Source organism: Sardina pilchardus, chromosome 11, assembly GCF_963854185.1.
Source record: "Sardina pilchardus chromosome 11, fSarPil1.1, whole genome shotgun sequence".
Lineage (NCBI taxonomy): Eukaryota > Metazoa > Chordata > Actinopteri > Clupeiformes > Clupeidae > Sardina > Sardina pilchardus.
The window spans coordinates 8,058,431-8,073,430 of record NC_085004.1 but is presented as its reverse complement, the minus strand read 5'-3'; the positions used below and the strand labels follow the sequence as shown (position 1 = coordinate 8,073,430).

General features: G+C 46.5%; 1 protein-coding gene across 1 annotated transcript in view; it reads left to right on the top strand.

The window, feature by feature from the left end:
* si:dkey-237h12.3 (teneurin-3) overlaps positions 1-15,000 on the top strand; it is a 142,225-nt gene that overhangs the window by 110,169 nt on the left and 17,056 nt on the right. Inside the window, exons 17-20 of the mRNA XM_062549279.1 lie at positions 3,750-3,893; positions 9,846-10,095; positions 12,413-12,433; positions 14,705-14,937. Coding sequence (XP_062405263.1) covers positions 3,750-3,893; positions 9,846-10,095; positions 12,413-12,433; positions 14,705-14,937 — 648 coding nt within the window. The remainder of the gene's footprint in view (positions 1-3,749; positions 3,894-9,845; positions 10,096-12,412; positions 12,434-14,704; positions 14,938-15,000) is intronic.

Below are 15,000 nucleotides of genomic sequence, written 5' to 3'. Positions count from 1 at the left end.
CAAGCAGCAGCTTGTGGCATCAGGAGAATTGGGCCGAAATCTTGGCTGTTGTTGCAGGCTGTTTGAGATGAAAGGATGTGAGAGGCTAGGAAATAAAACAGCATCAAACAAACAAACACAAACAGCTGTGAGCTTTTGTGGAGCATTTGTTTTCCTCTAATAATAATATAATCTCTTTATGCAAAGTTCTCTTTCAAGTGTACTCTGCTTAGATAGAAGGAACTAAGATGTTGTATATTAACGGCTACATTCTATTCAAATCAACATGAAAACCAACACTGAAAAAAAAAACAATTTTTGTATACATGAGTTGCACATAAATTAAATGTCTCAAATGAATACAGCATTTCTCTCTTGGTTTACATATGATTGTCCTGATGTACAGATGTAGCCAGACATCTTGTGCATGCTCAATACCTAACACCTAACCACAGTCATAATGGGAATAGGGATGTAACGATTACCGGTGTGACGGTAAACCATGATAAAAATGTTGACGATAACAATTATCGTGTTCATTTCGAATATCATTATTATCACGGTTGATACTACGGTGTGGTAACCGCGTGTTTAATTCCTCCCAGCTTCATCCGAGCCTGCTTTTGATACAAGCTGGTAGGCTACTATGAAACAAAACTTTACTTTACTAATTCTGTTGTCTAATTGATGGATTTAACCATGATTCGGATAAGGCTACACCTGCTTTTAAAGGGCGCAACATTTTCACCCCAAAACGTGCGCTGTATCATGTAGCCACTCTGCATCTTTTTATGTATAGGCCTACCTATTCAAATTAAATCTAGGCTATTCCACTAACGTTATCAGGAGAATGCCGTGAAGTGTTATGTTGAGCGCTGGGTGTCACTCATTGGATATAACAGATACTCCAAATCATAAGTTAAGCTATAAACAGCCAATTTAACATTTCCAACCGAGGAAAAAGTGAGCACAATGCCACGGTAACCTACCTACAGTAAGCTATGGAATTTAGTTAATTTAGGCCTAGTGTTTAATTCAATTTCCGAAAAAAGCTACACAAACTATTACACGTTGAGAGAGTTCCATCTAGGTAACTATCCCGTTAGCTCACGCGTCATGTCCATGTCTATCGGCCTACAGTAGCCTAGTGCTCACCAAATCATAGAAGTTAACATTGCAAGACACTTATCTTTTCTATGATCCCAGCAATATTTTCTTTGAGTTGTTATTTTTTTTAACATTCATTTCATTCAATGAAAACGGATATCCTTGAACTATGCGTGACCACTTTCCTAAAACCGAGGGTTAATATAATTAGCCTACTTCACGTATCTCTTAAAGTGACAGGCACTCAATTAGACTACACAACACCCTAATGTCATTAAAGACAAGTGTAATAGTTTAAAAATCAATATGAAGTATTCAAATTACTGAATATTTTTAGCTATAAGTAATTATGCAGATCCTAACATATTATAAACTATTAGCAAAATATATAAAGTTTATGAATTCAAAATATGCAATAGAAAGTTAACAAGACAAGCCATTTTCTGTGTGTGTGGAGGGTTGAGCAGAGACAAGGATTGCCATTGCTGTGAATGATCAGTATCCTGCTAAAGGCAATAAGGGTTTGCCTATATTTTTGATGTAATAAACACTGTCACACTTTTTTTTAAATACCGTGATAATACCGAAAACCGTGATAATTTTGGTCACTATAACCGTGGGGTTAAATTTTCATATCGTTACATCCCTAAATGGGAATAAAGCATGGTTCAACTCAAAGCATTATAGAAAATTCAGCTTCAAAATTCTACTGGTGTCTGATCATGACTCATGTGAAAGCAATTGGAAACGCTGATAGCTGCATGATTATCTCAGTGTTCTTGCAAAGTCTTATGGGAACGCAATGGAGCGGAGGTGTTCATGTAGTTTTAGTGTAATACAGTTTGACAAATTGGACAGATGTTCCCTTTTTCACTGTGCACTAGCATCAGGCTTACTGTGAATTACAATGTAAGGAATGCTTCGATTGCACTGTCGTGTTATGGTCAGTAAGGGAGTGCAGTGGCATAGCCCTGTGATAATGGTGTGGTCTTGTACTGTACACTTGGCGTGGAAGCGAAATAAATAAATGGCACAGCTCTTCCAGCTGCTTGGTTTGAAGGTCATCCCACACCTGGAGGTTGGCGCTGATGAAAGGTTTCATTATGTGGCTGGATTGCTGAGGAGAGAAACATCAGCTTTTAAAAGTGTTGCTGATCATTTGTACCACGCATTTCCTGTTCTTTCATTTAGTTTTTTATTTCATTTAATGAATTATTATTATAATTATTATTATTATTATTATTTAAATGTACAAATGAAGAACATGTTACCATTCTTAACAGTGAGACAGAATATTGGACCCCGGGAGTTTTCTGCAGATAGTGATCTACACGGGAGTATGATGTTGTTGATAGCATTGTTTCTGTAGCCTGTCTCCGTTTCAGTACGCATATAAATACAGGATGTCCTGTGAAGATGGCACAACATGACTTCTACGACCTTCTACTTCTTGCTGCATATTGTAATTTTTTATGGTTTAAAATATGACTCAAGTTTGAGTGTGAAAATGAATAAAAATGAGTGGAATGCACTTCAAATTGAAATTGGGTGGAAATAACCATCATTGATTTTCCTTTTTCCCTCTACTTCCTCCGTTCGTGTTGAGAAAGGCTCTGGGTTGAATGAGAGGCCTACTAATCATTCCAATTTATTACGCTTGTTTGTGCTGTGAGGAGGGCAGTTATTAGCGTGTCTTGTGCTATGCTGCATTGCTGTGTTCTTAAGTGGCAGCTCGTGTTTTTTTATCAGAGTGTGTTCTGAGAAGGGAGAGTTTGCAGGGAGTCTGTCATGTTTGACTCTGCGCTTGGTTTGTTTTGACCATTGTTAGTGTTTGTTTCAGCAGGGTTGGGGGCTTTGAATGCTACAATCATTAGTGTTTGCTTTGCTATTCTCTAGTGCTAATGAGTGAGAATCATTGATAATGTGGGATGAGCATTAGAGTGTGTGTGTGTGTGTGTGTGTGTGTGAGAGAGAGAGAGAGAGAGAGAGAGAGAGAGAGAGAGAGAGAGAGAGGGAGAGAAAGAGAGAGAGAGATTGCTTTGGCAATATAAGTATACCCCTTGTCATGCCAATAAAGCACTTTGAATCTGAATCTGAGAGAGAGAGAGAGATAGAGAAAGTGTGTTTATGTTTGCGTCTAATGATAGATAAATAAAATAAATGTGTTGTGTCCTGCAGTGTGTAGTAATCATGAGTGTGTGTTGTGTTGTGTCCTGCAGTGTGATGATCATGAGTGTGTGTTGTGTTGTGTTGTGTCCTGCAGTGTGGGTGGGCTTTGAGTACGAGGCGTGCCTGAGTGTGTGTGTTGTGTCCTGCAGTGTGATGATCATGAGTGTGTGTTGTGTTGTGTTGTGTCCTGCAGTGTGTGATGATCATGTGTGTGTGTGTGTGTGTGTGTGTGTTGTGTTGTGTCCTGCAGTGTGGGTGGGCTTTGAGTACGAGGCGTGCTTGAGTGTGTGTTGTGTTGTGTTGTGTCCTGCACTGCAGTGTGATGATCATGAGTGTGTGTTGTGTGTGTGTGTGTTGTGTCCTGCAGTGTGGGTGGGCTTTGAGTACGAGGCGTGCCTGAGTGTGTGTTGTGTTGTGTTGTGTCCTGCAGTGTGATGATCATGAGTGTGTGTGTGTGTGTGTGTGTGTGTGTGTGTGTGTGTTGTGTCCTGCAGTGTGGGTGGGCTTTGAGTACGAGGCGTGCCTGAGTGTGGTCCTGTGGGAGAAGAGGAGCATGGCGCTGCAGGGCTACCAGCTGGACCTCTCCAACATGGGCCGCTGGACACTGGACAAGCACCACGCTCTGGACCTGGCCAACGGTAAGATCCCAACAACACCACACTTCACCTCTACACACACTCACACACACACACACACACGTGTGTATTCAACACCTACTTCACCTCCACACACGTGTGTATTCAACACCTACTTCAACTTCACACACACCCGTGTGTATTCAACACCTACTGTACTCCAACTCCACACACACGTGGTGTGTGTATTCAGCAACTACAGTACTTCACCTCCACACGTGTGTATTCCAACAGGTATATTTGTGAACCCTGTCTGTGTATTTGTGGGTTAATCAGGTAGGCTCAGGATTATTGTTGTATTGAATGCTACCTGTATTTTTTTTTTTTGTGTGTGTGTGTGTGTGTGTGTGTGTGTGTGTGTGTGTTTGAGTAACCTTGCATCCCTGTATTGGGCTATGTTAAAGATCCAGTCAGTGATTGCCCATAACATTTTTGTCCCATTTGTCAATCAGACATCTCCCTGGTGTGTTTCGTTGGTCCTTGGTTTAAATGTAATGTCTTTGTTTTGGACAAAAGCGTCTGTTAAGAAATTTAAGTAAAAAAGAAGCAAACCTGACTTTTGCTAACTGCACCTTTAAATGTGTATGAATCAGATATTCCATAGATGTATTTCATAACCCCATTGACTGGATATCATCCCGGCATCATTGAATAGGGCCGTGTGCGGTACAGTACTCTCAGTGCACAGGTTGTGGGAGCGCGAGAGTGCCCTTGAGTCCTCTCCGTCAGCACAAGGAGAGCGGCAGGCCAAGTGGACGTCCTCCATCAGATTGAGCTATCGCAATGCACAACCGGCTCCACATGAGATATGACTCATTGTCCCACTCATAGATAATAGTAGAGAGCTTTGAAGGGCCGATCGCTCATATTAATGGCAGAATCAATTGATATGCAGATTTGCCATACTTACACCACCAGTGTCAGTGAGCCAGTGACCCGTCAGTGACCCCGAGAAAAGGAGGCATCCAGGACACCACGTCCCCCCCTCCACCCGTCCCCCCCCTCCAGCAGATAAGTCAGCAGAGCTCTGTTCTGATCTCACCACAGCAGATGGGGGGGGGGGGGGGGGGGCTCTGAAGGGGATCTCATTTAAATCACCCACTCATAGGGCTCGTATAGACACAACATGGTGATGCATGGCAGCCGCAGGAAGCGCTTTATTTTGGGAGAGTGAGGAGGTGGTGAGAGATGCGCTGTGTCACGGCGCCAAGCAGATTGAATAGCAGATTTATTCCACTCGCTGCCTTGTTGTTGGGTTTAGAGTTCTGTAGAGAAGTGCGCTGAGACAATGGGAGAGAGAAATGGAGGAGAGCAGGAGAGAGAGGGAGAAGAGGAGTTCAGAGAATAAGAGAGAGAGAGAGAGAGAGAGAGAGGAGAGGGGAAGTTCCAGGAGTGCAGAGTGTCTAGAGAGTTGGATAGAGAGAGGAAGGTACGCTATATAGAGAGATGGTGGTCAGAGATAGAGAGAGAGATAGAGAGAAGAGTGTATTTAGAGAGAGAGAGGGAGAGAGAGAGAGAGCGAGAGAGAGAGGAGTGTATGGAAAGCGATAGTGCTGAACAGTGCTCTCACACCCCTCAGTTCCTAACCCCTCTCTCTGTGAGCGTTAAGCCTCCTCATCCCACTGGCTTAGGGCCCGCTGATGGCAGCCATTTTGGACGCTTTCATCTCCTGCCACTCCTATCCTCCCCCCTCTGACCCATCTCCCTCCCCTCCCTCCAACCCTCGCCCCTCTCCCTCCAACCCTCGCCTCCCTCCAGCCCTCAACCCCCTCACTCCCCCTCCTTTCAACCCTCAACTCCCTCACTTTAACTCTCTCTCTGTCTCTCCCCCTCCCTCTCCCGCTCTCCATACAGATTGTGAGTAACATCAGAGCACATAGAGCCCCACTTTGTTCAGCACAGAGCCTTAAGTCCATAGGGTCCAGGACAGAACATAGGGTTCAGCACAGAGCCTTAAGTCCATAGGGTCCAGGACAGAACATAGGGTTCAGCACAGAGCCTTAAGTCCATAGGGTCCAGGACAGAACATAGGGTTCAGCACAGAGCCTTAAGTCCATAGGGTCCAGGACAGAACATAGGGTTCAGCACAGAGCCTTAAGTCCATAGGGTCCAGGACAGAACATAGGGTTCAGCACAGAGCCTTAAGTCCATAGGGTCCAGGACAGAACATAGGGTTCAGAACAGAGCCTTAAGTCCAAACATATCCTGTAATGTGTACTAACGTTAATGAAGCAAACTGCACGTAACAATGATGTATCATGTAGATGCTACCTTAGATGTTTAACATTTTTATCATAGTTAGTGATGTGATAGAATGTGCATCAGCATGAGAAATCATGGCAGCGTGGTCTTTGGCAGGACTAAGATGGATGACTCGGCTGAAGGGATCGCTACACCTGGTCCCCGTGTCAATAATCAATTCTACTCTCACAAGAGGAGGAAGTGCACTTTTTCACCCGTCCTGCTGGTGCTCATTGGAGTTCAGCTCTGTCTGACATCAGAGAGGGAAAGTCAACAGCTGCTGAAAGGCGTTTCCACTGTTTATTTCCAGAGAAGTGTTGGTGCTGCCTTTTTCATTAAACATTGAACACGGAGCCGTTGTTTATCTGAACCAAATCTGTCAAGAATTTCCTACAAAAAGATCACAGACAGAAAGTGAGAATGAAAACGTGCAATGTCTCCTCTCTCTTTCTTTCTTCTCTTTTGCGCCTCACATCTCATAGACTTATGGAGGCACACCTCCACACACACACACACACACACACGCACACACACACACACACACACCTGACAAGCGAGAGAAAAGCATCTTTCTGCCAAAGTTCTCCTCGCAGCACCGCACCTTTGAGAGCTTTGTTCCGTCGGCAGTGTTTGACGTGTGTTATCACAGTCTCATAACCCGCCGCCCCTCGCTGTGAGGAACCGGCAATATGGAGATCTGTTTGGGGTGAATCTATTACATTCCCATTGTAGACTCACGCTTCAGTGTGTGAACAACTTCACCCGCCCTGAGTGCAGAACATGAATTGAAATCCCTTCACTATGTTCTGTGTGATAGTGTGTGTTCTCCCCGCGCACAAAAGTGTTTTGGAAGGGCTTCGGAAGGCAACACACACGGAAGAGTTTCCATCACTGCTCTCTTTGTCGCAGTAAGCTGGCTAGAAGTTGTTGAGTAGAAAACTAAAAGCATGTTTGTCACAGATCTTGGTAGATTTGGAGACCTCTCGTCTCCCTTTCCTGGCTCAAAGTTCTGCCTTTTGTCAAATTGCAACAAATCCTCATGTTTATGTACACATGTGTTTGCATAAAGGGCAATAGTACAGTATAATGGATTAACTCAGCCTGTCACTAGCTCCGTCTCTCTTGCCATGTTTACCTTCTCAGAGGAAATCACTCAGTCACAGAGCACACATTATAGCCACGTGTGTGGAAAAGAGACAGACCTGGCTCGGCTCAACTAGCTTGTGTCGAATATGAACAAAATGCAGCCAGACTGCGTTGGCGGGACGCACAAATCTACTGTGATGAGCAGTGACATGGTACATTATGAGCGTCTGGACCATTCATGGGTCTTTTGGACCCAAAAGGATCCACAAGTGGTTGTGATTATGTTGAGCTATAACTATAGACTCTCAGTCGTCAGTGAGGTGATTGGGAGGAAATTGAATATTATATTACATTTGTGAAATTGCCCCCTGGTGGCTAACTGCGAGACTGGTGTGAGGTGTGAGCACTTTTGATGAAGGCAGATGCTATGTTGCGTGTCATGTGCCTGCTCTGGAATGCTAGCGAGCTACAGTATCTCAAGCAGGCGATGGAGCACTACGCTGCTTATGTTTGGTGCAGTGTAAACTCCAAATGACTTTGTATGATTACGGTGTGTGGAAGAAGGATGTTTCTCTTTTTTCCTCTCTCTTTCTCTCTCTCTCTCTCTCTCTCTCTCTCTCTCTCTCTCTTTCACTCTTTCTGTCTTTCTCTCTCACTCTCACCTAAGACATCAATACCTAAAGAATGAGCATGAGGATGAAAAAGCCTTTGGATACTTAGAATTCCTCTGGCTACAGTCAAGGGCTCTCTAGTCAACAGGCTGGCGCATGCCAGACTACTCAGAGCGGAATGTCAAAGACCAAGCTTACGCAGAGAAACACCTTGATGTGTATATAGGTCTTCTTTTTGTTAAGCTCTCAATCCATCACCACAAAGCGGGCTAGAAAATATAACCAGCTGGGATTTTCAATCAGCAAGGCAGCTTGGTTTCTCCATTATGGTGAGGCAGCCACAGAATGTCTTTCATCTCTGCTGTGCTGTCCTATCTGGGCGGATCAGGGTCATCACCTGAGACAAGCTTTTAAAAAAGGCGACCAGAGAAATGTGTGGTGATTGGTTTGCTCTGAAGGTCGTGTGCTCTCAGATGCAGCGCACAGGTTCCTGTTCATCTTGGCTAATGGAAGATTTGTCTGTGGAGGTTTGGAGAGGGCGAGGCATCGACTGGACCAGCAGAAAATCCCAACTGACTACATCTTCATTTGAACCCTCCCCTCAATCAATTAGTCAATGGCACAACAGAATCAGGCAGGAACTGTTATTGCCGGGCAGCTCTTCTTTCCCAAGGGAAACAACTTGGAAGTGATGTGCACACACATACAGTACACACACACACACACACACACACACACATGCACACACACACACACACACACACACATGCACACACCCACACACGTGTGCACACACACACACACACACACACACACACACATATGCATGAAGTTCTGAAAGTGGAGTGTGTGTAATGTAAATGCCAAGGGGAGGAAGCAGTGTGTAATGGCTAAAGTGAGATAGTGGACACCATGCAGAGCAGAAGGAGGTGCAGTCAGCAGCGATGCATATGGACCTCAAAGACCTGCACTCAGCCAATGAGATTGCACACTCAAAAAAGCTGGCATGGGCCCTTAGCCAATCATGTGGCAGAATCAAGTGCAAGTGGTTGACATCCAGCCAATCAGACAGCTGCTTGCAGCAGAGTCATTGAAGTGATTAATAGGCCAGAGCAGGCTTTGGAATTCTTACATGTTGCTGGATATGAATGATTCATGTGTGTTAGCTCAGTACGGCCCTTTGAAGATGCTCTTTGACTTCTCTCTTTCTTTGAAGAAACAAGTCAAATGTGGAAGTGGCTGAAATATTTATCTGTGCTGACTCCACACACACACTGGCCGCTTAACGGGACGTGTGTGTGTGTTGGGGGTGGAAGTGATCAAAGCACTGTCTGACGTCACCCCTGCCACTTCACAGGTAACGCTGAGACTGGGCCTTTGATGTTCCGTGCAGCATTTAAACTCATCTTCATATTCAGCGCTTAAATCTTTAATCCATCTAAATCTTTTCTCTTTTTTTCCCTACATTTTTTGACAAAATGTAAAGATTTTTCTGATCCTGCCCATCGATTTCCGTGTTAGGCAGACGTGCACATTCAGTGCTCACTGCATGGATGTCTTTGCCTCTGCAGGAGGGCTGCTGTACAGTAGCTCCACTTCTCATGTAGGTGTAGATGCTGCAGCACAGGGCTGACACCAGGATGGGATGGAGGAAGTGGCACCTGACACCTGAATATTCATTCATGGTGGACGTTTTTTGTGAGTTGTTTTTGTGTTGCAAACTAACCACTACTGGAACAGGTCCTGTGGTTGTTCTGGTGTGGACTAGCACCATCTGGACGACATCAGTCAGAAAAATTAAACTGATAAGAAATGTTGCACTGAATGAAAGCATGCAAACATGCAGGCAGCCCGTGCACAAGAAGAGAGTGATCTTTTCCTGTTCCCCCCATGTGCAGATGTGACCATGCGCAGTGCCCTTGACTGTAGCGCCGCATGCCCAGGTGTGTGCAGTGATTTGCAGTGTGTGCGTGCGTGCTTGCGGCCCCCTGTTCACGGTGACTGAATGCGTCCACAGGCATCCTCTTCAAGGGCAACGGAGAGCAGCGGCTGCTCTCTCTGCTGCCGCCCGTCATCTCCACGGTGATGGGCAACGGGCGCCGCCGCAGCATCTCGTGCCCCAGCTGTAACGGGCAGGCCGAGGGCAACAAGCTGCTCGCCCCCGTGGCACTGGCCTGGGGCCTGGACGGCAGCCTCTACGTCGGGGACTTCAACTACATCAGACGCATCTACCCCTCCAGGAACGTCTCCAGCATCATGGAGCTCAGGTGAGACAGCACCCCCAACAACAATCACAATAACGACCATTATAACAATAATAATAATATGCAAAAAATAACAATAATGATTATGTGTTTCTGTCATTCATCTGTGTGTATGTACTGTAGTAGTAATGCTATAGGTGGATATGCTATTCATTTATTATTCAGTTATCTCCCTCAACAATGGAATTCTCTTCTCTGATTGGCTGATGGGGTGGCCATTAACTTCGTATAACCTGCTACCTGTGAAGTAGTTCCCGTATCACACTTGAATATTAATTCGCCAAACTCGTTGCGAAGTTTAAATGAACTGTCACGTTGCATCCAAGCTGAAATACAGACGTGCAGAACCATAGTAACATTGTAGCATATGACGGAGGTGGATTGTAGCTAGTTGGATGCCATGTAGGCTATAAAAGTAGCGATCTTTCAAAGTTAATGTTAATCAGAATCCTGGGATATGGCCGCTTGACAACGGGAGAGATAGAACTAACGACTGGCTTTTGGCTGTAGCAACCAGCCATTTAGAACTAACGACTGGCTTTTGGCCATAGCAACCATCCATTTAGAACTAGTAACGGCAGTTTTGTCCTGCAAGTAGAAAGTTGATATGTGGCGGAAAGTAGTCCCATAGTCAAGACAGTTTTAGCGATGTTAACAGACGCAACGGTGGAATAAAACTATGTTCTAAATATACAGGTTATTAATACAAACGGGAGATAAGCGGGATAACGGCCTTCGAGGTCGACCGGAGGTAACTCCGTCTCCGTGCTTCGCACGTCGCCGGAGTTCTAGACCTCCACCTAGCCATTATTTCCATCGAACCGGTCACCTCGTCGGCCGTTATCCCTTACTTATTATGATGTGACTACCAAGATGATACAGTACATGCTGCGTATAGTGCACAGTGCTAAATCTGATAGCACAAAAGCACAAGGATAGTCTGCCCACAGACTAGATACAGATTCTTAAATCAGCAACAAACTATGCGTTTACACTCTGCTAACTACAAATTATGGTTATGGTTACATTCATGAATTGGATGTGGTTAAAATGATCAGTAATTGTTCAACAGCAATTTTAGATAGTGAACTTAAGTCTTAACAGGCAATCCGGTACAGTAGGTCTCTGTGGCCAGACTGTCCACGTAAAGAGCAAGTGCTGGAGACAGCAGAGGCGTGTGTGTGTCTGTGTGTGTGTGTGTGTGTGTGTGTGTGTGTGTGTGTGTGTGTGTGTGTGTGTGAGAGAGAGAGAGAGAGAGAGAGAGAGAGAGAGAGAGAGAGCATCAGCATGCATCATAGCTCCAGATGAGGGAGGAGAGAGGAGACGCAGTGATGGCAGGAGACATGAAGGAAGTGGCGTGGGTGGGCTGATGCATGGATGTTCAGGGCGGAGAAGGATGATGGAGAAATGGCAGCGTACGTGAGGGAGGTGCAGTGGAGGGGGAGGTGGGTGGAGGCGGTGGGTGGAGGGGGTGGGTGGAGGAGGAGGTGGGTGGAGTTGGATGCGTGGTGATGTCACGGGTCAGGAATAGCAGCACTTGCACACAAAGAGAAGAGATTAAAGGGAAATAAGCGCAATCAGTGACAGGAGCACTCCAGTGACTAGCACGGATAAATAGCCCAATGAGGGATACACGGGGGCATGAATGGAGGGATGGATGTGCAGTTAAGAAAGAAAACATATTGAAAACAGTTAAAAAAAGAGGGATAATTCCAGTAATTTGGTACACTATTATAGTTGCAATTATGTGTTTATAGAGAATGCATTGTTCTGTTCGTCCTTGATAATGACAACCCTGTGGTCCAGTGTTTTCACCCCGATAATGACCAACCTGTGGTCCAGTTTCCCAATGAAGCCTCTAGTCCTTGTTCCTGCTCCAAAATCACAAACCACTCTAATCATTTCTCCCAGCTGATATTTATCTTCTTTCATTAGCGCGCGCTTGATCAATAATTCATTACAACACAGATAGCCAGAGAATAAGCCTTTGATACAAAGGCACAGGGAGAGCGCACACACACACACACACACACACACACACACACACACACACCCTGCTGCTGCACTCAGAGCAGGCTGGGGAGAACAGAGAAATATCACCTGGCAAAGCTGATCCCCTGCAGCATTCATTTCCTTATGAAACACCTGCGATGCCCTCATACTTTACTGTCTCCCTCGTCTGTAATTCAAACATGTCTGTGCCCTGTCCCCCCCCCCCCCCCCCCCCTCCTGCCTCCCCCACCCCCTCCCTCCGTGCCTCTCCGCCTGCCGGGGTCTACTTTTTCTACACCTGCTCCACCTGACAAATCCTCCCTTCCAGGAATAAAGACTTCAGGCACAGGTAAGTGCAGGCATGCACAGTGTGAGTGGAACCACCCTCTCCTGCTCTGAGATGAACAGCTAAGAGTACAGTAACTTCCCCAACCATTAACCACAAACTTTACACATTCATCTGGCAACATGTCTTCAGCTGTGAGGCTAATACATGGGGGGGGGGGGGCTATGCATGGGGGGGGCTATGCATGCAGCTCCTCTAGTCCTGTTCTGCACAGAGGCCTGTACAGTGTGTGGAGCACTTTGGCTTTCTCTGGGAAACGGGAACAAGCAGAAGAGAGACTGATATTCAGCTGTGAAGTCAGTCCATGTTCCAGCAGATGTTGCCTTATAGGTGGTGCTGGTCTGCCGATCATCTACATGTATGAGAGCATTGTGTAGTGTAGTGTGTGTGAGTGTGTGTGTGTGTGTGTGTGTGTGTGTGTGTGTGTGTGTGTGTGTGTGCGCTGATCATCTATGAGAGCGTTGTGTAGTGTAGTGTTGTGTAGTGTTCAGTTTCAGTGATGCATAGTGCAAACAACGCACCACTTCCAATCAATTATTCAGTCACTCACACACCAACAAATCAGAACAAGTATAGACATTTTTTGTTCTCCATTTCCATATACAGATATCTTTTCCCACGCACATTTCTCTCTTCTCTCTATCTCCTCTCCCTCTCTCCATCCCTCTCTCTCTCCATCCCTCCCTCTCTCTCTCTCTCTGTGGTGTCTCTGAGGGCCTGCGTCTGTACTAGTGGTGTGTCTGAAAGAGACGTGTGTCAGCTCTCCCTCTCCTCTCCTCTTCTCTGCTGGCCAGATGCAGCTTTAATGGACATCACTGCCTGATGTAACACACTCACACAAGACAGCCAGAGAGAGGGAGAGATGGAGAGAGAGAGAGAGAGAGAGAGAGAGAGGGAGGAAAGGAGAAGGAGAGAGACAGAAGCGGGACCGTGAGAGAGGGAGAGAGAGGGAGAGGAAACAAGAGAGAGGGAGAGAGATGGAGGAAAGGAGAGGGAGAGAGAGTGGTTGCAGAGAGAGAGGGGAAGAGTGAGACGAAGAGAGAGGCTGCAGGGAGAGAGAGAGAGAGAGGGAAAGAGAGAGAGGCTACAAAGAAGACAACCAAGAAGAGGAGAAGCAGAGGAGGAAGAGAGAAAACAGATGGGTGAAGGGAGAGAGAGAAACAGAGGAGAAAGAATGAAAGGATGGAGAGAAAAGGGAGCAGATGAAAAGCTGCAGATAGAGAGGAGAGATCTGCATAGCCCTCATCCCTCCATCTTTCCCAAACACTCGTTCATTTGGCGGTGTGGGCCCCTCGGGACGGATCATGGCGGGAATGATTTGGACCATTCCGAGATCTGCCATCATCTTCTCTTTCAATACGTTCCAGTCAGAACTCATTTGGCTTGATTTCAGACACAATGCACTCCTCTTCCCATCTCCTCTCACATCTCACTCTCTTTCAACACACACACACACACACACACACATACATACGCAGTCACACACACACACACACACTCTCTCACACACCCACACACACAGGGAAACTTACGTACAGACACACACACACATACACACACACGGAGGGAAACACACACACCCACACACATACATACAGTACACACACACTCTCAAGCATAGTCTCAGGGAAAAAAGGTCCTGCTGAATCCCAGCACCTTGATAATCATATGAATATTCCAATCATCACTCAGTTATTTCATCCGTCAGAGCCAATTTGGTGCTCCCCACTCCAGCCGTCTGCAGGCATCAGCAAACACATCTGTCTGGGCGCCACTCCTCCACTGGTCAGCTCATTGTGCTCGCAGCGCATCTCTCTGCCTTTTGAGCGGAGCGCTTCATCTTGCTCTGCATATTGTCCCTCCCCTCCCTCCCTCCCTCCCTCCAATCTGTCCAACACGCTTACTTCTGCTGTCCTCTCTTCATCCGCCCACCTGTCACTCTCATTCTCCATTTTCTACACCGTCTCTTACCTTCTCTGTGATCCATCACTCGCTCACTGCCTGCCTGCCTGCCTCTCTGCCTACCTCCATGTCTGTCTGCGCCTCTGTCTTTCTGCTTGCCTGCCTGTCTGTCTGTCTGTCTGTCTGCGCCTCTGTCTGCCTGTCTGTCTATCTACAAGTATATGTCTGCCTGTCTGTACCTCTGTATGTCTCTCTGCCTATCTATCTATCTATCTGTCTGTCTGTCTGCCTGTCTGTCTGTCTCTCTGCCTGTGTGTCTCTCTCCCTTATTTCCTCTAGTCTGACCTCTGTCCCTCTCTCTTATCTCCATAGTAACAACCCTGCCCACCGCTACTACCTGGCCACTGACCCGGTGACGGGGCAGCTGTACGTCTCGGACACCAACTCGCGCCGCATCTACCGGCCCCGGGCCCTAGGGGGCAGCGTGGAGCCCCAGCAGAACGTGGAGGTGGTGGTGGGCACGGGGGAGCACTGTCTGCCCTTCGACGAGGCCCACTGCGGGGACGGGGGGCCGGCCACCGAGGCGTCCCTCGCCGGACCCAAAGGTGGGAGTGACCAAAGCACCACCTCCTTCAGCTCCTCTCTCTCCTCTCCTCTCTCCTCTCCTC